We start from the raw sequence: 22069 nt of genomic DNA on the forward strand, positions 1-22069 counted from the left end.
TTTTTCCCCTTAATTGCCGTTTTTATTTATTTCAGTTAATGACAAAGTTTTCTCAATTTTAATTTTAATTTTGTTAGTTTTAACTCTAACTTTTGAATAATTAAGAAACAAACGAGGAAATCAAACTCTAAACAACTCCCACACACACTTAACAGTAAACAAGAATTTATTTTCAAAGTGCACAAACAGCAGATGCAAAAATAATAAAAAATAAATATTGTACAGTATAAGTGACCCTTTTGTTTCTTTTTGAAAGGTAGAACAGTTGTACCACATGCTAACAGTGGACGAGAGTGTAGAGTGAAACACAGATTACTATATCTCTGAATAAAAATGATTTGGTTGAAAAAGTGCTATGCAAAGAGTGCAAATATAAAAAAAAATATGTCAGGTTAGGATTTTAATGATGACCGAGCAACAAGGGGAGCAACAGTGCCCCACTGCATATGCGATTTAGGCCGAACAGGTACGGAGTTCTTCCGCTCTTTTTCGGATCACTTGCAAGATGTCCTTCAGCTTGGTGTCAAGTCCTTCAAGCTTGGCAGACTTCTGGATGATCTCGTCCTGCAGTCCTCTCAGGGAGTCTGCTTTTCCTGGAGAGAAGATGAGAAAGCCGGCGTCCATCATCAGAAAACACAGAGAAAAGAAGCTTCCATCAGAAAACACAGAGAAAACCAGCATCCATCAGAAAACACTCTAAATGTCTCAGAAGCCATCTTACATCCAGCTCCCCCCTGAAAATGACTGACTAACATACTTTCTGTCATTAAGTAATTGAATTTTCTATTTCCTATTTATGACATTATGATGTCATAAATAGCACAGGAAAAGAAAATGAGCAAAAATATTTGGACCGTCAATCTGCATCGAAAAACAAGCATGCAGCTGACAACCAAATGCATCCAACAGTTACATTCAACGAAAAAAAGGTCAAAAGGTCAAAGGTTTGTTATGTTTCAAGACAAAACATATCGATAAAGTAGCATTTCTGCGTTACCTTCGAGAGCATCTGTCATATTGAGTGTGGTGTTGGTCAGAGTTTTAGCCTTCTCCTTCAGCTTCTCCACTCTCTCTGCCAGAGGCGTCGTCTCTCCAGGAGCTCCAGGGCCCGCCTGGCCTTTGAGACGATCGAGCTGCTCCTCCAAAGTCTTTAGAATCTGAAAAGACACACACACAGCTGTCAGCGTGAGCATATGCACATACATACATACGCAAAACATTTAGCTTCATTTAGCCTTGCGTTAGCGGGTCTAACAGAACATTATGCTGCTGAGACTCAAACGCCTTGAAAACACTTGATTTTATCTTGATTTGCAGCTCTATATAATTATATATTGACAACATCAAATCTAGACTTAATATGTCTAATGTTTTCTTGGTCTATGTTTGTGGCAAAATGTCGCAAGCAAAAAAAAAATAGCTAGAATTATATTGGTATACTTTATAGTAGGACTTTTACTTTAGCTTGTGTAACACTAATCTTTATGGATTTCATGCCACTGTTCTGCCTTGTCAGCTGCCAGCTGGTGACTATTCTCAGCTACTGAAAAAGTGACTGATTCTGTTGGAGGTTTCTTCCTGTTACATTGGAGTCTTTTCTTTCCACTGTTCCCACCTGCTTGCTCAGGAGGAAAAAAATAGCTAGCAGTTGTTTCTTAGATAACTTTTTACCAATTAGCATTAGATTAGGAATTGACTTAGCTTTTTCTGTAATGTAATTGGGACAGAGTATACACTTTCTTGGGGAGGAAATCTACTTTTTAAAGGAGTAGTATGGACAGAATGACGAGGAGGAAGTAGCCTTAACGATGTAAGAAACAAGGTATTCTGCAGGGGGTGGTGTTTTCCCCCTAGAGTCCTAATGCCAGATGCAAAAGAACTCTGACAACATCATTTTTATTTCAAGGTTTAGAAACCTGTTTGTGGATGGTTCACTTTTTTCATTCTCTTTATGAGGTAAAAGAAATGCAGCAGAGCTAAGGAAACAAGGAGGACTAGATCGGTCACACTAGATCGGCCACACTAGATCAGTCACACGGGAATAACCAGCTTTGGTCAACAAACGCAGATTCTCAGTTTAAAGTTGTGTTATCCAGATCTCACCGGTTGAGCTGCGGTTGCCTCTTCCTCAGCCTGCCCTGCGGTCTTCAGAGCTTCAGGAGCCTTCTGCTTTGCATCCTCCAGCAACTTCTTCAGCTCCTCCAGCTGGTCCTTCATCGGTGTCATCAGTGCTTCTGTGTCGGTCAGCGCCTTCTCTGCTGGCTTCAGCTTGTCTTCGGCCTTCGTCCACAACAGAGGGGTTAACAAATCTCGGTGGGTTCCATTGACTTTATTGAAATAACAGGGTTACAGAGAAACGCTAGAGCACTTCCTACCTGTGTCAGGTCGTCATTGACGCTTTTGATGAGGTCCAAGCTGCCCTGCAGTTTTTTTTCCAGGTCTGAGAGGGAGTCGTTCCCTGCGTCTAAACCTTCCTGGAGTTTGTCCAACTTGTCCTTGGGTTCCAGCGCCTTGTCCCTGTTAACGTGTCAAAAACAGATTTTCTCTCATTCACACATTGATGACATGTTGATTTGGATTGAGTTACAATGTCCTCTTCTGTCTGTGAAATTTGGTTATTTCCAACCAGCTTCTGGATTCAGATGTAATGATTTATTAATGTACTTTTTTTTTTTTTACTCTGCATTTGTTAATCTGACCAACGACTGATCTGGGTACATGGAACTGTAGTTGTGTTATTGGTAAGCCTGTCGCAATAAAAAATAAAGAAATTAATCGCATTGTAAATGAAAACAAGCACAATAATTTGCATGATTGTTTTTCTCTCTTTCTACCAAAGGCTGGATGAGCTAGCCTCTTTTTAAAAAGAGCAGTTTTATTTCTGGAGACATTAGGATCAATTCTATTTGTTGTTTTGGTCTTTTTTTCCCCTCCAGATATTTAAAAAGTCTCCCGGTCCCAGTGTTAAATGTTCATCCTGACCTGGCCTCCTCCGCCTCCTGCAGCAGCTTCCTGGCTGTTTCCAGCTGGGGCTTGGCCTCCTTCAGAACGTTCTCGGTGTTTGGCAGATTAGCAGCCAGATTTTTCAGCTCCTCCAGTTTTTTCTCCAAGTCAGGCAGACTGACCGGCAGGCTGGCGTTCAGAATCCACTCGCTTATCTCCTGAACCTGAGTCAGGTTGGAAGATGGATCTAGACGCACAGAAAAGTTGAAACGTTTGAGTGAATTTTTACCTTTCGACGCTAATCACAGCAGTCACTGCGACCTGGAATGATTTGTACCCGTCAGAAAGTCCTTGAGGTCTTGAACTATCTCTTGCGTCTGCTTCAGGTCGTCCTCCAGCTGGTCTCTTTTTGTCTTAGTTTTGTCTGACAGGTCTTTCGCTACTTGCCTCACCTCGTCTGTTTTTTCCTGTGCGTTCTGAAGCTGCAGAGAAAAGAGCAATAAAATATATTGAAGAGAAAATCTAGAAAAAAAACAAAAAACAAATCTGTAAATCAATGAACAATGAAAATCTGCGGTGATGAGGACGGAGTGCGTACCATCTCTGCAGCTTCGGTGATCTTCAGACTGAGGTTGGCCAGACGGTCCTTCACATCCGTAACGTCGGCGTCGGCCTTTTTGCTTAAAGGCAGCGCGCCAACGCACTGCGTCCCGCTCTGGCAGAGCGGGCTGCCCTCTGGGGGACACAGAGCGTCCCCCTCACACTGCAGAGGGGTGCAGGGCTCGGACCGAGCACTGCCACACACCTGGAGAGAGGAAGTCACAAATCTGGGATGAGGCACATCAGATTGAAGGTAGGGCTTCAGCCAACGGTCAGTAATCAGTTATTCTGACGATTAATCAGATAAAAAATTGACACATTTTCCAGATTTTTCTTTTTTTTTAATACAATATTAAAGTACATTAAAAGACCCAAGTAAAAACAGTAATTAATTCCTTCTTGAAACAAGATTTTTTTTTCTTTGTTTCCTAAAATGCAATAAGAGAGGAATAAAAACAGTCTCTCTTTTTTTGATCGGCCACGACAGTTACCTGCTTAGCAACAGGAGTCAGGTCTGGCTGGGAGGCCATTTTGTCTTTCAGCTGGCTCAGGACTTTGGTATTGTTTGGCTGCACTTGATTCCGAATGTCCTCCGTCTCCTCTCGGATGTCTCTCGCCTCTTTTACTGTGCTCTCAGTCGAATTCACTTTCTTAGTCGCATTTGTCGACTCATCATACGCCTTCTTGACGGCATCAAGAGCTCCTGTGTACAAAGATCGGAAAACAGGTTCAGAATTTGTCCCAACATCGGCAAAGTGAAATTTTTTTTAGAAGATATCCTCTTCCGGTTGCTTTTATTAAAACTAAAACACCAAGGCTGAGCCGACCTGCATCGTCGGGGTCGATGACGGTCCCTGTGGAATCTTTCTTGGCGTTGTACATTAAAGAGATGCTGTCCAGCAGTTCCTGCAGTTTAATCAGCTCCGCTTCCAAACCAGGATCTCTGACTGGATGAGGAAGAGTGTCATCGGCCTTCTCCAAGTCGTCCCTGAAACAAAACAGAAAATGATCCATTAGTGGAAGGAAAAGATTTTGAACCGAAGCAGGCACTGGACCTCAATGCCCGTCTTTGAAACTCATATACAGAGATGTGAGAGAGTATTTGTCCTCTTAAAGGTCTCTTCTACTTTTCCTTTTTTTGTCACACAGGAATATTTAAGATTGGTGAACAAAATGTTAATATCAGACCTGACTAAATGGATAAGAGCAGTTTTCTAACATTTATTCATTTATTAAGACCTAAAGTTATCTAAACCAACTAGTCCAGTCAGTTTAGTGCTGCTCATATGACGTCCTTTCTCTGATTGATTTCTAAATATAATAAGCATGATGTCACTCAGACCCCAAAACTTAGAATTAGACTAATCAGCCCTTATGGAATGGGTACATCGTCACCGATACCAAATCTAGAATTCATGTTCAGTATCGGGACAATACAGATATTAATATCAGATTGGTACATCTCTAAGCTCCTCCCCTCACTGTACATAATTGGAACATATAGTCAACACATGCTATCTCAGCCGCTCCTCACCTCAGTTTGTTGAGCAGGAACAGAGCGTCCTCCAGTTGTGTGACAGTCTTGGGAGGTCGGGATATGGACTCCCTGATCCGGCCGAGGCCGGCCTCAAGCTCCCGAAAGCTTGGCCCGAAGCTCCCAAGGTCCCCACCGCCGCCGGGAAGAGACGGCAGTCTGAGGGAAAGCTTGTCCAGAACAAGGCTGACGTTCCTTCGCTGGGAGTCCAGAGTGAAGAAGCAGTCTGGACAAAGTTCACAGGCAGGGAACGAGTCACAGTACCCGCGGCTGCAGGAGTCGCAGCGGGGCCCCGTGACACCAGGTCGGCACAAACACGCTCCTGTTTTCCTGTTGCACACTTCTGGAAGGGTTCCTGCCGTGTCACACTGACAAGCTGTAGACAGAAACACACACACACACGAGCACACACACACACACGCACACACAAGGTTTAGATTAGAAGCAAAATTAGGATGAAATATCAGAAAATAAACAGGTGACTCACGTCGGCAGCCAGACAGAGGGGTTCCATATGAGCCGTCTGCGCACTGACTGCACATCCTTCCTCCAAAGTCTCGTCTGCACTGACACTGACCAGTCCGCTGCAACCAAACACACTCACAGTGTGAAATCTTCTGGCTCAGAACATGTTCAGAGAACCTGAACGTCTGATACTGACTGGATCATTTCTTTGATAAATTGATAATTGCTAAAGCAATTTGTAAACGACACATTTCTTCCAGCACTTTTCACATTCTGTGCGCTCATCAGGGGGGCACAAGCTACCCACTTGGATGTTAGCATTGTATTTTACATTCCATGTGGATGTTGATCAGCGTCTTTGTTTTGCAACTTTTAACATTTAAAATTGTTCCCTGACATGAATTTGAAAGGACATTGTGGACGGACTTTGAGTTCATCACCAAAGATAAGTTGTCAAAAAATACCAGAGGAAATTCGCAGAAAGTTGCTTAGCAGTTATGAGAAGGCTTTGATTGCTGTAATCGCCTAATCATCGAGTAGGGAATAAAATATATCTTGTATCTTAGAAAGAAATTTGACAAGTTCTTAAAAACGTCCTTAGAACGATATCAACAATGTCATTGCATACATTTTTGGTATTAGTCAGAAAATCTTCAACTTGACGATATTTAAAAGAAATATTCCATTTAAGAGTCCTAACTAAATGACATAAGGCCACTGGTCAATCAGTCCAGATTTTTTTAAAAGTTGCATTTACAGGGGGAAAATTTTTTATTTTTTTGTGCTGAATTATTGTGCTTCTTTGTCCGGGTCAAAGACATACGGTTGTACTGCTCTGCGTCGGCTTGCAGCCATTTTGACATGTCTAAGGTCCTACTGTAAACACTGAGTTAGGACGGTGCGTTCCTCTATGAGCTCAAAACAGGAAAAACTGTTCGAGTGAAATCTGAGAATAATTTTGTGTATTAAATGTAACGAACATGTTTTGAATCACCTACGGACCCATCCCAGCTTGTTTGAGGTACCATAAGAGTGGACCTTTGAACGCTGTCAGTGGGGAACAAGCACTGAAGCATTTAGAGGGCAAAAAGAGTTTATTTCACTTCAAAAACTCAAACCAAGTCTGGAAAAAAGTGAAAGATGGATAAATGCCTCTGAATACTGCAGTCTAGAACCAACATTTGTCTTTTAATAGTAATTTTGTGGAAGACACTCTTGTGTGGAATTTGTTGCCTTAGGGAAAAAGAAATATGTTTCCAAAAGCATTTTGACAGATGGCGTTTCAGATGGTCAGACGGCGTTTATATCCCAGGGCTGTATTGAAGTGACGGACCTGCACAGGTCTTCTTACCTGGTCACAGGTGTCACTGGCCGACCAGGTCGGGTCACAGCCACACGGTTCGCAGACCTCTGACTGGGGCGGCTTCCAGAAGCCTTTCGAACACAAGTCGCAGGTCAGGCCGTGGAAGTGGGGGCGACAGGGACACTGTCCGGTCACAGGGTCACACAGCACCGACAGGGAGCCGACCGGAGAACAGGAGCATTCTGCAGAGCGGGATAAACCAGCGTTAGGCAGAGAGCAGGCTGACCGCCAACACGTCACCACCGGACAAGACCGCTCTACAAAGAAACAAGAGCCGACGGGAGCTTTGAAATTCTCCCAGAGCATTTCAAAGCCATGATCAGGGCCTGTCCAAGCCTTTTTGGGGCCCTAAGCAGCTTTTTTCCCCCCTTTTTTTGGAAAATGTCAACACCAGATGATTTATCACAAACCTACTATTATTAGTATAATTTCTAATTAGCATAAATTATACTTTTTCTATTATGACTCCTGGGTTTAGTATTGGAGGAGTAAAAACAAAAAACAAAAAATCATTTGGATTCTGAAATGCAGATGAATGGCTGAGTTTTTGTTCAGGTGTGTTTAATTGTGATTTAGTTTCTTTATGAGTGGATTTATTTCTTCTAAAGCTTCGACTTTTCACCAAATGAAAAGATTAAACTACAAGATTATAGTTTTTCTCAAAAGGAATAAAAAGCACGACATGCAGCTGCCTTCCTTTGTTCTGCATGTCGGAGGACTCACTTTTGCAGCCCATGGGGTCAGACGAGCTCAGGCTGTGGAAACCTTTCCTGCAGCGGTCACAGTAAGGGCCCTCCACGTTAGCCTTGCACTGACAGGAGCCGGTCCTGTCTTCACACTGGCCACCGTTCACCGTCCCCTCCGCAATGCAGGCGCAGCCTGGAGCCAACAGAACCCGGATTGTCTCAAACACGACTTTGTCTTTTAACACGCTGTTTTATTTATTTATTTTTTGTTGAAAAATCGGCCTCTTCACTTACGTATGCACGCATCGGGACGATCCATCCGGCTCCGTGGGTTTGGCTGGTAGCCCGGGGCACACCGGTCACACTTTGGCCCTGTGGTGTGGTGCATGCAGCCCTCACACACTCCGCCACTCCTCCGCCCACTGGCCTCATACACTGCTGGGTCGAAGTGACAGTGCTGGGCGTGGTTGTTGCACTCACAGCCTGAGGACAGAACCAAGATGGACAGAACTATGGTTACACTAATTCATTAGATTACTAAGGGTGTGACGCTTATTTCTTTGAAATAGTAACCCTGTTAGGAAAACCTTTATTAAGGTTTGCTAACAGCGTCTTTTACTAAAGGCGTCTCTTTGGCGAAGAAAAGGTCATGAGGTCAAGTAAAGCTGGTCTAGTCTGACCTATTATATGTCAGGGTTCTCTAACAGCATTAGCTTCTGCTGGGGACTCCCTTTATAAACAAACAAGATATGCAAAAAAGCTAAATTTTTTCACTATTATTCACACTTCCATATTTATTATATGCATTTATCATAAGTACTGCTTCATAACTTCTGATTTTAAGGCATCCAGCAGCAGTGTCCGCCACAGCTGGACAGTTCCGACTGTCTTCTTCTTGACAGAAACTTCTCCATTTGCTGCAAACTCACTTTGTAAACTTAACTGGCAGCCAATCATAGATGAGCACAGCAAATAACATTTCACATAGTACTTGTAACTTTACTCAGATTCTATAATAATAATAATAATAATAATAATAATAATAATAATAATAATAATAATAATAATAATAATAATAATAATAATAATAATAATAATAATAATAGCTAATTAAATTTGATGCTAACAAGCTATGATTTAAAATTTGTGATTTAATAACATTTCTTTTTGTATCATTTTTTTCCCTCATCCTCACTCCAGTTTTCTAAACCCTCTTTGGCGCCCTCTGGCGGCCACCGCTTTACTAAACACTTTTCTAGACTAACTAGAAACGCACAACAGTGGTGACATTGCAGCTGTTGTTAAAGTGACTCTTCAAAGAGGTCAGAACTTTGGCTAACAGGGTTCCACAGCGTTACTTGACAGCTGACGACGAGGGAGTCTTATGTAAAGAAAGTGGAGGTTCTCACTGTATATTTAAGTTTTCTTCTAGGTCTGAAGTTTATTTGTCGCAACTCTGACTGAGGTGGGCAGAAACTCCTTGAAATAATTTTCAGACGGTGTGTAAAGATACGGGAGCAGCTTTACGTTGGCAGGTGTGTGTGTTCCCTTCCACTGCGGGTCTCCAGGGCAGATCGTTGTAGAAGTCGGCACAGCGCTCGCAGTTCTCACCGGCCGTGTTGTGTCTGCAGTCACACACATGATTCACCTGCAGAGATAACACAGATAAACACATGGAGTCAACAGTTCATTCTTCTAACAAGAACAAAACGTACATGTTCTTCTCTGCGATAAGCTGTTGTGTACAAAACCAAGTACTGCACTCTAAAAGGCAAGATTTGTAAAATAGAATATAGTTTATTGATCCTCAAGGAGAAATTGCTTACTGGCTGACAAGCTACTCCATCCATATATGGTTACATTATTAATAAAATAAATGTAACCATATATGATAACAATTTATAAAACAAATATGTATGGATGACTAAGTGTGATGTAAAGAAAGAAAGATTTAACATCTAAGTTACTCAGAGTTGGGCGTTGTAAAGACTGATAGCTACAGGCAGAAATGATTTTCTGTGGCACTCAGGACCATCAAGCTGAGAATCGGAAAGATGTATACAGCACACTGTAAAACATTTGAAGATGGTTTAACTTGACAATGAAAGTCCACCTGCTGCCTTAAAAATGCGATTTACGTCAACAAAAAAATTATTTTGATTTTAACTCAGAAATTAACGTTCATTAAGTTGACTTAACAACAAGAGACAAGTTGTCTAAACATTGTTTTTTTTAAGTTTATCAATCCTGAATTGTGATTTTTAATTTAATGCAGTAATTTAAACCAAATAATTATTTCACAGTATGTAAGAAAAAAAACTGCCCTCACCTTGTTAAAGAGCCTCATTTCTGTTATTTTCACTCACGTTGTCAAGTTAAAAAGAAGTACTTATTTTACGTTAGAATATTTACATTTTCAAATTGCAAGAACAAAATTTCTGACCTGATAATCATTTTACTTAACATCACATTGAATTTTGCTCTAGAACATTTTGTGTGAACAGGACATTGTCTTCAAGCTTTGCAAACCAAGAGTTACACTGAAATAAACATTTGACTTAGTAACACACACACGAGTCAGATCGATGTAACCCACTTCCACCTCTGTAACACAGGATACAAAAACATGCCGCTAAGCATTCTGGGAAACAGTTCCCACTCTTATTTATTTATTTATTTATTTATTTATTTATTTATTTACTTTTCCTGTTTTTTTTAAAGTGCTAACTTAAAAGCTCTTATTTATTTAGCTCATGGAGGTTTGACAAAATTAATAAAGTTAACACAACTTACTATTGTAAGCTGATCTTTCACAAACTCACACATTTAGGTTAAAACTCACTAAATTTGTTTGTCTTAAAGAGTAGAAGATAGTAGACAACTAAATGTGGCTCAAATGTTTTACAGTGTGATGATAAATTCATATTACAATATGAAACACACATGACGCTGAAGCAGAGTAATAACTTGCTTTCCGCTCCTACCTGTATGGTGTCGGTACCAGGAGAGTTGTATTCCTGCGCCTGGCAGCGGTCGGCGTGTCCGTGGCACATGCAGGTTCCCATCACTCTCATCTCCTTCAGGGCAAAAAACTTGCTGAAGGATCTGCCCGGGAAGCGGGGCACGTCGCCCAGCTCGGTCAGCATCACTCGCAGGCCGGTCAGACCGGCCTTATCTGGGGGCGGGAGAGTCAGTCAGCAGGCCGCACACACATCAGCCGGGGGGGGTTAACAGCAGCACGACTCACACACACATACACACACCTTCAATCTTCTGGCTGTTGGAAACTGGAGCGTAAAGGTACTGACGCAACGGGCTGAACTCGATCTGGAGATGACAAGGAGGATTAGTTTGATGTTCATAAGGTGTCCTTGAACACAGAGACGTTCTGTGTCGTTAAGAGTTGGACGTTATTCTACTGAAAAATGGCAGCATTCTTAGCCTGAAATAAATATATAAATAAATTATAGCACTGTGCCTATCACTCCATGCTGGAGTAGCTCCATTACGCTGGTTCTGAAGTTTCTGAAGTTTTGCAGACTTCAACATTTTTTTGTTTTTGGTTGAAACGTTGCATGTTTGGACAATTATACCCTCTGGTTCTGGATTCTGTGCAGCTAGAAGGATTTTTGCTCTTGCTTTGTTGTTAGTTTTTTCTTACTTTCGAACAGTTGTTATGATTCATAGTCTCTGTATTTTTGGGGGAAGCTGATCAGCTTCACAAAAGCTTAAAGTAATACCTGAACTATGAGCCCAAATATTCATTATGCTCCACAGGACCAAAAAGAAGGCAAGAGAGCAAGAATCACATCCTGGACTCCACGGTTCCAGAATAGCAAATTACTGTGGAATATCGTCTCTGCTGCCCAAAATTTGAGCCATTAGCGTGTCAGGGTGGTCATGAGGCTGACTGACAGCAACAGTCTTCAGTCAGTATTGATTCTTTTCAAGACTGACCTCTACTGGAAATCATTCCTGCCTACAGCATCACCATCCACAACGACTCTTCAAAGATACTCGGATGATCTGAGTTATGACAACCCTTTGAGAGTAGATTATATAAAACGGCATGAGGCTGCTTGTCCTTACACTTTCCTCCTGGTATGGATCGGCATGGGGTTGCAGTGTGTGGCAGTATGTCTGCTCCAGACTGATGGGGCTGTTGGTTTGGATCCCGGGGAAAGCTTCCTCACAGTTTTTGGCCAAGTAAAGTGCGGGTTGCCAGGTCCGTCCATTGTCCAGAGTTCTCTCTATGAGCAGGGCGTTGGGACGAGGACCCTGCAGGGAAACACGTCAAAGGTTCCTCTGTCCACATATTAAAACAACACACAAAAAAAAAAAAAAAAACACAGCTTGTGTCTTTTGTTTGGGAAATGTCTGGGTGGATCTTCGTACCTTGAAGCTGAGAATCAGGTTATCGAGCTGGAAGAGATTGTTGAGGTCAAACTGAAGAACGACTGGATCTACGCCTATGGGAAGAAGACAAGGCCTTCATGTTCTTCATGAAAAATGGTTTTATGAACAGGAGCACTTAGTATTTCCACCGCTCCAGTGATCAGTAGGGAGTACGATCTCAGGATGTTTCTCTTAGTTTTTACCTTTACTGGACTGCCACCACCGGTTTGGCTCAGAAGTTGTGAGGATGTCTTTCACTGTGTGGGCCAGCTGACCGTTTGGGTTCCTGGAGTCACAAGGGCAGCATTTCATTTTCCACTGTGAGAAAAGAAAACCAAATAAATGTTTCTGCTGCCAAAATATCACCAAGATTATACTCAGAGGGACACACTGCAGATGATGTTTCAAGTTTCAAGTTTTAGTTAAATTGCAGTTAAAGGCTTTAAGGTTCATGATGTTCGTGATCAATGACACTTTGTTCAACGGAGGACATCTAAAAGCACGACTGAGACTTCTGCCACCAGGGCCAGAGAGGCTAATCTGGAAAACTTCAAGAGTTTTCTGTGGACTAGCTGGGTTTATACACACAGACTGACGTAAATTCAAGCCATTTACCGGGTTCAAACCGGTAAATTGCAGACAATGATCACTGCACACCACGGTTTCATGTGTGTCAGATACTGCAGTAGCATTTAGCTATGCTTTGCCTCCCTCAGTTAGCACCTATATGTCACAGAGCCATATCATCTAGACCTGGTTTGTTGTCATTTTATTCATTAATCTTTGAGCAAGATGGGTTTTTTTTTTGATTCCTTACAATCCAACCTTGATGTCAGGTCACACAAATACTGTGTAGAGATGCTGGAATATTTCTTCACATTATACGTATATTATCCTAGTAAGATTTAACTGAAGCAAATGAAGGAGAGACCAGACCTTTCTGAATTAGAGCTTCATGTTTAAAATATAATGCAGAAGAAATAAGAACTGATTGAACAGGGCCCAGGTTTGTCACGCTCATCACCCTTCTTAACAAGAGGATGCACCGTTTGTCCAGCAGGTGGCAGTGTATGTACTGGAGTCCAATAAAGTGGCTCTGAATAAGTGTCTGTCATACTGACACATATGATTACAAAGGTTAGTTGTGTGTCTTTAAATGCTATATTTTAGATTTATTGCCACAGAGGTTTTAAAATAAAACCAAAAACAATTTTGTTTTTAATTCTTGTGGATTCACACATCTACATAATAAAAGAGTCAATGAAGGTTTTTGTTTTCCATCATTATCACAGACGTGTTATCATGCTCAGTATGGTGTTTCTTTTTAAAGATAATAAAAACCAGACCATTATCTTGTCCCAGGTGATAAAGGCAATCCATTTCAAACGCTCAGAGTTGTACAGATGTCACTTTCACCACCTCGGTTGCCTCCAGAGCAGGACTGGGACTTTAGACTTGACTTTCTTTGAACTGCATGCAGGTGAGAAGTGATTCAACGTGGAACCTTTTCTGCTGAGATTTGTGTAAACACACAGTGTTTACAATGACTTTGTGCCAGCTGTCTGCTCAGAATAAATGTGCCTTTTGGTCTACATTTAGGGTGCAAAGTCCACAGTGGACTCTGAGGTAATTTTAGTTACAGAATATACATAAAAAAGGGGGGAGGGGACATTTTGACTGATTTTAACTAAAGGGAATCATAACAAATTTAACAAGTAAAGATACTAAATATAAACTGATTCAACCAAAATGTTGGATCTATTGTGCATGTTTGATTGCTACAGTCTTACACTCTGGTGCTGTTATCAAAACTTACTTTATAAAAAACTTGACATATCTCTATTTTACTTTATATGATCATAGATACATTACAGCAATATTGTTCCACAATAATTACGTTCAATTCAAAATATATGTTGCAAAAGTTGGTGTGGATCCTACAAAATACAACAGACTCAGTCCTTTTATTACATAATGCTCTGAAACTTTTGCAGAAAAATGATTGCGATGATTGTGTTGACAAATTGTACTCAATATTTCTTAAGCTACATCTGGAAAAAAAATACTTAATGATATAAGATTAGCAAACGTATGCCAGTAAAATACAAGATTGTTTCTCTGGTCTGAAAAAACCAAAACAAAACAACAAATCACACACCTGCACACGCCTCTGCACACACACGTGAGCATGTTTCAGTTATTTATAGGTAACTGTTTAGTTACACACGTTTTTCCTATAAAAACAAAACCCAAGTATGAATTATTTTCTGTCATCACCCATAAAAACATGAAGCCTATTTGTACACATTTCAATTAATTGTACGGTACATGCTTACTTTAGCAAATGACAACTGCACTGCATTTGCTGTAGTTCATTGAACATAAAGGTACTGCAACTTCACGTTCCTTCTATTGTACGTTTGCCCCTGATTTTCTTTCATGTGATTTTGTTTTCTCATTATAATTTCATGTTTTGTTTGATGTGCTTTTCTTTTATGTTCTGTGAAGCACTTTGCGATTTTTATCTGTGAAAAGTGCTGCACAAATAAAATTTTACTTACTTAATTGCTTACTTATGACTCCATGCAATGTCAGATGGCATACACTTAAGAACGGACTAGTTATCTAAAACAATTCAAACGTTTGAATAGCTATGGATTTTCCTCTTTGCAAATTTATTTCAAATTTTTCAAACCAAATCACTTTGATCTTTTTTTTTTATCATCGTGGTTCAGGAAGTCCAGACTCATGCGAGTTTTGATGACTTAAGTAGTTAACCAGCGGGTTTTTTTTTTGCTTTTTACTGTAAAATTGAATAGGTAGTTATAGTGGCAGAATCTCTACAAATATAACAAAAGGGGATATTATTCTTTATAATAATTGACCCAAAAATCTGGATGTACAAAAATAAAAAGATGCCCAACAGCAGAGGACCACAGACGGACCCCTGAGGATTCCCACAGTGAGAGGCGTCGGAGTTGAAATTACTGAAAGGTTTCTGCTCTTCGGGTCCATTTGAAACCAGTTCAAGAAACTTTAAAATCAAATGTTTTGTGATATTTTGATTTTGGTGCATCCAGACTTTAGAAAGCATAATACAGTATTTCTTTTCAAAGGAGAGATTGGACGCAGTCTGAAGTCTGATAAAAACTTTAAAATTTAATGAGCAAAAATGGTTTCAGAGCAGAACATGTGACCAGTCCATAATGCTCACAAACAGCTGATTTTAGGAATGCAAAGATTAAGTACCAGATAAAAAGAATGTCTTTTATCATAATTGTGTTAAATTAAAACATTGAATTAACAAAACCATCAGATGTTAATGTTAAAGCTGCCCAGAAACACCTGGAGGTCAATCTATAGAAACAATCACAGTGATATAAAAAATGTCTTTCTAAGCCACTAATCCTGTTTCAAAGTGTGTCTCAGATATAGACTTCACAATGTGCCTTGTTTAAGCATTTAAAGTAAACTGGAAAAGCAAACCTTCTGAGTATACGCGACAAGCTTCACATCAGTAAAGTTACAAAAATGTTTTTTTTAATGATTATTAAAGGGGTTCCTTTGCATCTAGATGACTTTCATATTGACGTAAATGAACTTCAATCTGCTTATTCAAACGAAATATTTTAAAAGTACAGCTTGAGTAATGAACTATTATGTAACTTCATTTTCGTTAATCTTCTGTGTAATAAAAGCAACACTTCCACTCAATATTTCTTTATTATACTGACAGTTTGGCAAATTTTGTCTTATTCAAATTTGGGACACTTTTATGATTCCACAGCTTCCATAACGTTAAGATACAACACAGCGCATAGCATCTATTTTAAAAGATTATCATCAGAAGAAATTCTGACAACACAATGCAAACATAACACCTGGCACAGCAATTAAGCTAGAACATAAACTTCAGATGGTTTAACTTGTTTACAAAGAAAGAACAAAGCTACACTGCAGAAACACAAAATCTTACCAAGTATTTTTTGTCTAGTTTCTAGTGCAAATATCTTAATACACTTGAAATAAGACAAAACTAACTTACAAGTACATTTTCAGCAATATATAGAAGCTTGTTTTAAGTCAATAATTCCTTAATATTAGCGGAAAAAGTTCTAGTTCCATTGGCAGATTATTTTACTTAAAACATGGGAAAATATCTTATTATAAGTAAATTTATCTGCCAATGGAACTAGAACTTTTTTATCAATATTAAGTAATTATTGACTCAAAATAAACTTTATATCTTGCTGAAAAGTTACTTTTAAGTTACTTTAGACTTATTTAAAGTGTAACAACATATTTGTACTAGAAACTGGACTGAAAATACTTGGTAATACCTGGTGCTTTTGCAGTGTAATGAAAAGCTAGAAAGCTAAAGACTTTATTCCGTCTATTTTGAGGAGAAATCGAAGTTGCAAAACCGTTAGCTGGAGTCTTGCACACTGCATGCCCTCTGCTCTGGACACTAACCCTCATTTCAAAACCATCAGCCCTTGGATGCAGCTACGGATTGATTCTGCTGAGCCAGCAGACAGCCCAGTGTGTGACTATGCAGTTTCATCACAATTCTCTGGCACAAAAATCAGACAGCTTCACAAACCGTGGCCAGGTAATGTGGCTAAAACCACGTCCTCATCTCTGTCCACCATGACCTCTGTCTGAAATGAACCCTGATCTCTGCCAGCTACTTAAACAGCATTTTCATCATGAAGAACTGTTCAGATTTTTTGTCTTTTTTCTGCTTCCTACTCTTTGCTGTAAACTCCAAATGTTCATACCACGATGTCTGTGCTAAGAAGTTGCGTCACAGAAAGATTGGGGGAAAAGGAACGTTAAAGACGACGGCTCTGGGGCGCCTGGTTACCTGGTATGGGGTGCAGTAGATCTCTGAGCCAGTGAGGCCGCAGGTGGAGGAGGCCCGGAGCTGGTGAGACCGACCCAGCAGCAGGTCTGTGCTCGGCGGGTAACATGCTCCCAGAGAGCAGTCGTTCTGGGCTGCAGCCACAGCCGCTGCTGCTGTCAAGGAACAGGCAGAACAATCAGGAATTCCTTAGAACATTAACTAGGACGTATGGGTTCACTTCTTTTAACAATATATTTACTGAGTTTTTTCACATATGAAACATTGAACACTCCCCCCCCATCCACAAGCGACACTCAGGGTATAAAATAAAAAAAAAAATCAAGATTCAGCTAGGAAAGGAAAACAAAAAAATAACAGCATTGGTAATAATAATGATAATAAAAGACATTAAAATAAAAGAATAAAAAGTACCCATACAAGTAAATACATGTATAAGTATACATATAAATAAAATAAAGTTTTAATAATCCAGCTCCATAGTGCCTAGATAAAGTATCACTCTCTTGTTTATAAATATTAGTTATATGAATTAATATTAATATTATTAGGTGCTGTTCTTTTACTTTGACCCACACTAATCATTCGTGTTACCATGGTTAATTTCCAAAACTTGCATGAAGGTGTCCCATTTTTTTATTTTTATTTTCTGGTCTTTCCTCAAACCATGCATGTTCATTTCTCCAAAACAAAGCAGGAAGTCACTTCATGTATCCACTCTGCAGCTGTATGTCTGCTATGGGTTCACGTTACTGTCCCCTCATAGCTACAGTATGCATAACTGTCTCAGGGGGAAATTGTCTTATAAGAGAAACAATCTGTCAATAGGAACTAGTACTTTTTAAAAATATCAATAATAAGGAATTATTGTCTGAAAACAAGCTTTTATATCTCGCTAAAAAGTTACTCATAAGTTAGTTTTGTCTTATTTTAAGTGTACTGAGATATTTGGACGAGAAGCCAGATCAAAATGACTAAGAAAGATTTTGACAAAATCATTTTGTGTTTTTGCAGCGGGACATGCCAGGAGCAGACAGGGACCACCGACTGACAGCATCTGAGAGGAAACCCCTCCAAAGCTCACATATGACACTGTAAAACTATCAGCAGCCACATCATTACCACCACCTCAGTACACAGACACAGACAGAGACAGCAGGATGAGCCCCAGGGGTCAGCCACACCCCCGCCCTGCTGGTCCGGGTGGATAGGAGGCGTTTACCGACTATGAATCTCCCCAGGAGCCCACATGTCTATGCCTGTCCCACCGTGCCAAACAGATGAGCCAATCTGCAGCAGCAACTTGCTTTTATGTACAAACAACAATGTACATTCTTCAATTATTGAAAATCTGTTTATTTTATTCAATCAGAGCATCATAAACTGCCGGTATTAACTTTTATGCTACCTGAGCGGCAGACACAAATTATCTTAAGAAGCTAAAATTGTTAATCAGCATTAATCAGGACAATTCCTGACTCCAACAAAGTTACAACATAACCACTTTCATCTCATCTCTAAGTTGAGCTTTACATGGCGTCAGCTCGGATGCGTTAAACTTGATGCTTTGCTTAAACTTTGTTGAAGAAGCTAAAGAATTGAGGAACATCAAGGGTAAATAAACCCCCCCCCAAAAAACTAAAAGAAAGCAGCAACCAAAGAGCTCTCACCAGCTAGAAGCAAAAGGATCTTCATTCTGGATTCCTGTGGCAGAGGAAGTCTGGAACAGATGAGAGAGCCGAGCATCAGCAAACATCAAAGGCTCAGTAAACTCTGGCTGTTGGGGATCAAGTGAAACGGACCTGGAAACCGGATCCGTTAAAGGTTAGATTCCGTCGGTATTAAAGAACGCGCTGCTGTCCGACTGCTGCTTTATACACAGGCTCACCTGGAAAGGTTGATACAGTGTGTGTCACAGTCCCAACCTTCACGACCACTCCCTTCATCGTGAATCAATACACCTACACACACACACACACCTACATGCGTACATACAGACACAGGAAGCAAAGAAAAAAAAACCCACTTAGAAGAACCAAAACATGTCTGAACTGGGCTTCACACATCACTGCTAGCAACTGTGAGCAATAAGGACCTCGCCCAACATACCTGCGGAAAGAACAAACACTAAACATTCCCTTCGATGTATTTGTTGATTAGCTTCTAATGAGACATTGCTTCAGGGATTTATCTTGAAATCTAAACTTCTTAACTTTCACACTGATCCACAACTTTTTGGGATTTGTTTTTTTGCACAAAAAATCCAAACACTTGTAAAGATTCTTTTAGATAAGGTTCTACTGACTTATTTTCAAATGTAAACAAGCGTCTACCCAGACAGCTGTCACGTAAGCAACAGTCAGTAATATCTGTACTGAACTTAAAGTGAATGAAATCTGCTTGACGCTTAGTTACTGTAGGTTATATCTCCAAAAAGTATTGCTGAGAGCAGATAGGCCAATATAGATGTTGGTTTTAGATCAAACTTTTTGCTCTGATGCATCTATTTACACCTAATACTTCATATTATCAGAATTCAGCAGAAAAGGTAGAGAAAGAATGTCTGGGATTCTTTTGTGCTCAGTGGAAAAATAAAAATTTCTTTCATGGCCAGCATGCCTGAACAACATCCAGTGATCACAACCAGATTGTGTCAGAAAATCGATCTGCAATGTTTTTAGTTGCTTTGATGAATTTGATATATATATATATATATATATATATATATATATATATATATATATATATATATATATATATATATATATATATATTAAATAACAATATAACAAAACAAATGCTGCAATTGTACTGTGACATTCCGTCACAGTACAAAATGTGACAAAACACTGTTTAGTCCGATTTACTTTGTCATGATAGGACAAAGGTTAGTGAAAACGAATCACCGTTCCACAGACATGTTAGTGACGCTGCAGGCGATGTTTCCTCATCCAGTCGGGCTGTCAGGTTGTGTGTTAACGCTGATGATCAACACCTGGGGAAAGAAAAAACGTAGCTCCAGGGCTGGAGTAACACACACAGCTTTTCTACCCTCTGCAGACACACTGACTAACGCAAAGTACAGGGTGTGACGTCTGACTCAACACACACACACACACACGCACGCACGCACGCACGCACACACACACGCACGCACGCACGCACAGTGTTTTTCTATCTTCATAAGGATTTTACATTGACTTCTATTCATTGTTCATTTATTTCTATAGCCTAACCCTTAGTAGTACATGTTTTACTAATCCCAACCTAAACTCAATCCATACCTTAGTCATAAACCTCAACCATACCCCCCAAAGCAGCACTTCTTCTAATCTTCCCCATATTCATGGGGCTACCAAGGTGAGAAATGCTAAAACACACAGACAAACACACACCTTCAGACAGGAGCCGGCATGCCTTCAGTCAGTCTACACTGGCTCTGATTCATTTCCTAGCTGCGGTCTGGTTCTTCATCTCTGAACAGTTACAGTAAAGCGGACCTGTAGCCGTTTTTGAATTACTGAAATTTTTGAATCACCAGATTTTCCTTTCTGCTTCCACCAAGCCGAGCCTTCCTTATGTAACCCCGCTTAAACGCCTGCAACTCCAATCCAAATAAACCAAATAATCCAAATAAACTCTCGCTACAGTGGTTAAGACACAATAAACACCTAGCAACACCTCATTTAAAGGGAGTGCAGCTAAGAAGATGAAGAACATGTGTAAGGTGACAATAATTTTGAGGTGAACTGTAAAACAGGCCACTGTGTAAATGTTCTAAGAAATAGTGAAAAAAAATACTGTAAAGTAAGAATACTTTAAAAAATATTATTCTGATTTGGTGGCTGTTGTCAAAAATCCCACAGAATGAGTGTCAAAAAATTTGCAATAAATATCAAGAGGATATGCTGCTTCTGCAGAATTCACACAAATCCTGCTCAGAATTGGCCAGATATGAAGGATTCTTATAAACATACTGGATAGACTTCTGAACATTCCCTCACCTCAGCATGCCGAAGGCGAAAGCTAGCAAAGGTCCAGCCAGCTTTCTAATCGCATCAGCCAGAAACTTCAGTTACATGTTTGGTGATAACAGCACCAAACATTCATGAAGACTCCTTCATGAATGTTATGTTACATTTATTTGAAAAGGTGTGCATAAGACTGACATGATGCTGTAATAAACATGACATAACACCTGTCAGGAACATGAAAGAGTTCATGAATATTTACGACTGTTGTCATTAAGTGTCATACGGTAAGTAATGGCACTTTTAATGGACTTTTAATGCAAATTTTAATAGAACTTTGCATTAAAAGTATCATTATTTACCAAGGGACTCTTCATGATAACAACACTAAACATTCATGAAGACTCCTTCATGAATGTTAAGTTACATTTATTACAGTATCATGACAGTCTTCTGCACACGCCTTCAAATAAAGGGTTACCAATATTTTTTTACTGTTGTGGGGCAGAGTACTAAACTTATAGACAATGGATGCATGCGAAGAAACGACATTTTGTTTTGGACAACAGCTTCAGGTTGCTCTGTGGTGATGAAAACAAAGCCTTTTGACTATCCTGTTCATATGTAATGATGTCAGAACTTGGTGACGATGACACTTTCATAAACATTAGTGCTCGCTTTCGAAGGATGAACAATTCATCTCAACCAGGTCACACACGGACCGCAGGTTGTCAGAAAGGTTTTGGGGTTCGAACAGATTGTTTTGAGAAATGCACCAGCTGCTGTGCAAGTTAACTGTGATGTGACAAAACGCACCGAGAAAAACTGTATTCAAGCAAATACCAACGTAACAATGGAATATGTGAAATAATTGATATTTATATGTAAAAGCTTTTCGTGCAGGTGAAAATATGTATTGACCTAAAGCTGCTGTATTCTATTTATTTGCCATGAAGTATATTACATTGATGGGTAGATATCAATAACTACTTGTATATTATGGTAAAATAGTAAAACGTGAGCTACAGATTACAGGTTAAACGGAATACAAAGTGAACAGTTTTCTCACAAGTCCTACACCACAGCTGTCCTGGGAACAGTACCAGGCACAAGGTTCTGGGAAAAGCATGTGAAGTTAAAGTACTGCTTATACACACATAATAAAACTGAGTAATATTCAACTTTTAAACCATAAGTTAAAATATAATGTCTGATCAATGTTTCCGGTCTCAACTCTTCTGGAAAAGG

At 39.9% G+C, this 22069-nt stretch overlaps 1 protein-coding gene across 4 annotated transcripts; it reads right to left on the minus strand.

The window, feature by feature from the left end:
- Window positions 1–148: 148 nt before the first annotated feature.
- lamb3 (laminin subunit beta 3) lies at window positions 149–18773 on the minus strand. Of its 4 annotated transcripts, none has more exons than XM_008410337.3 (23): window positions 18653–18773; window positions 18521–18570; window positions 16854–17002; window positions 12190–12304; window positions 11987–12060; window positions 11681–11869; window positions 10855–10918; window positions 10576–10766; window positions 9119–9239; window positions 7886–8074; window positions 7629–7784; window positions 6894–7087; window positions 5565–5661; window positions 5078–5453; window positions 4371–4531; window positions 4035–4246; window positions 3542–3748; window positions 3281–3425; window positions 2983–3190; window positions 2376–2517; window positions 2104–2280; window positions 998–1157; window positions 149–593 (listed from the first exon to the last, which is right to left on the minus strand). In XM_008410337.3, the coding sequence occupies exons 2-23, from the start codon at window positions 18543–18545 to the stop codon at window positions 454–456; spliced, it is 3492 nt and encodes a 1163-aa protein (XP_008408559.1). In that variant the 5' UTR covers window positions 18546–18570; window positions 18653–18773; the 3' UTR covers window positions 149–453. The 4 variants fall into 4 exon arrangements, with proteins under 4 accessions (XP_008408559.1, XP_008408558.1, XP_008408557.1 ...); XM_008410336.3 differs by having other exon boundaries at window positions 16854–17005; XM_008410335.3 differs by having other exon boundaries at window positions 18521–18756.
- Between the last annotated feature and the right edge of the window lie 3296 nt (window positions 18774–22069).

This window comes from Poecilia reticulata, chromosome 5 (genome assembly GCF_904066995.2).
Source record: "Poecilia reticulata chromosome 5, P_reticulata-male-v2, whole genome shotgun sequence".
Taxonomy (NCBI): Eukaryota; Metazoa; Chordata; class Actinopteri; order Cyprinodontiformes; family Poeciliidae; genus Poecilia; species Poecilia reticulata.

Bases quoted from the DNA above. Each gene is read 5' to 3' on its own strand.
- lamb3 (XM_008410332.3), bottom strand. From the start codon at position 18,596: ATGCTCGGCTCTCTCATCTGTTCCAGACTTCCTCTGCCACAGGAATCC. The intron at 10,919-11,680 runs GTAAGGACAAGC...TGTCATCTCCAG, and splicing joins ATCCATACCAGGAGGAAAGT to ATCGAGTTCAGCCCGTTGCG. The intron at 9,240-10,575 runs GTAGGAGCGGAA...TTATCTCTGCAG, and splicing joins CTGGTACCGACACCATACAG to GTGAATCATGTGTGTGACTG.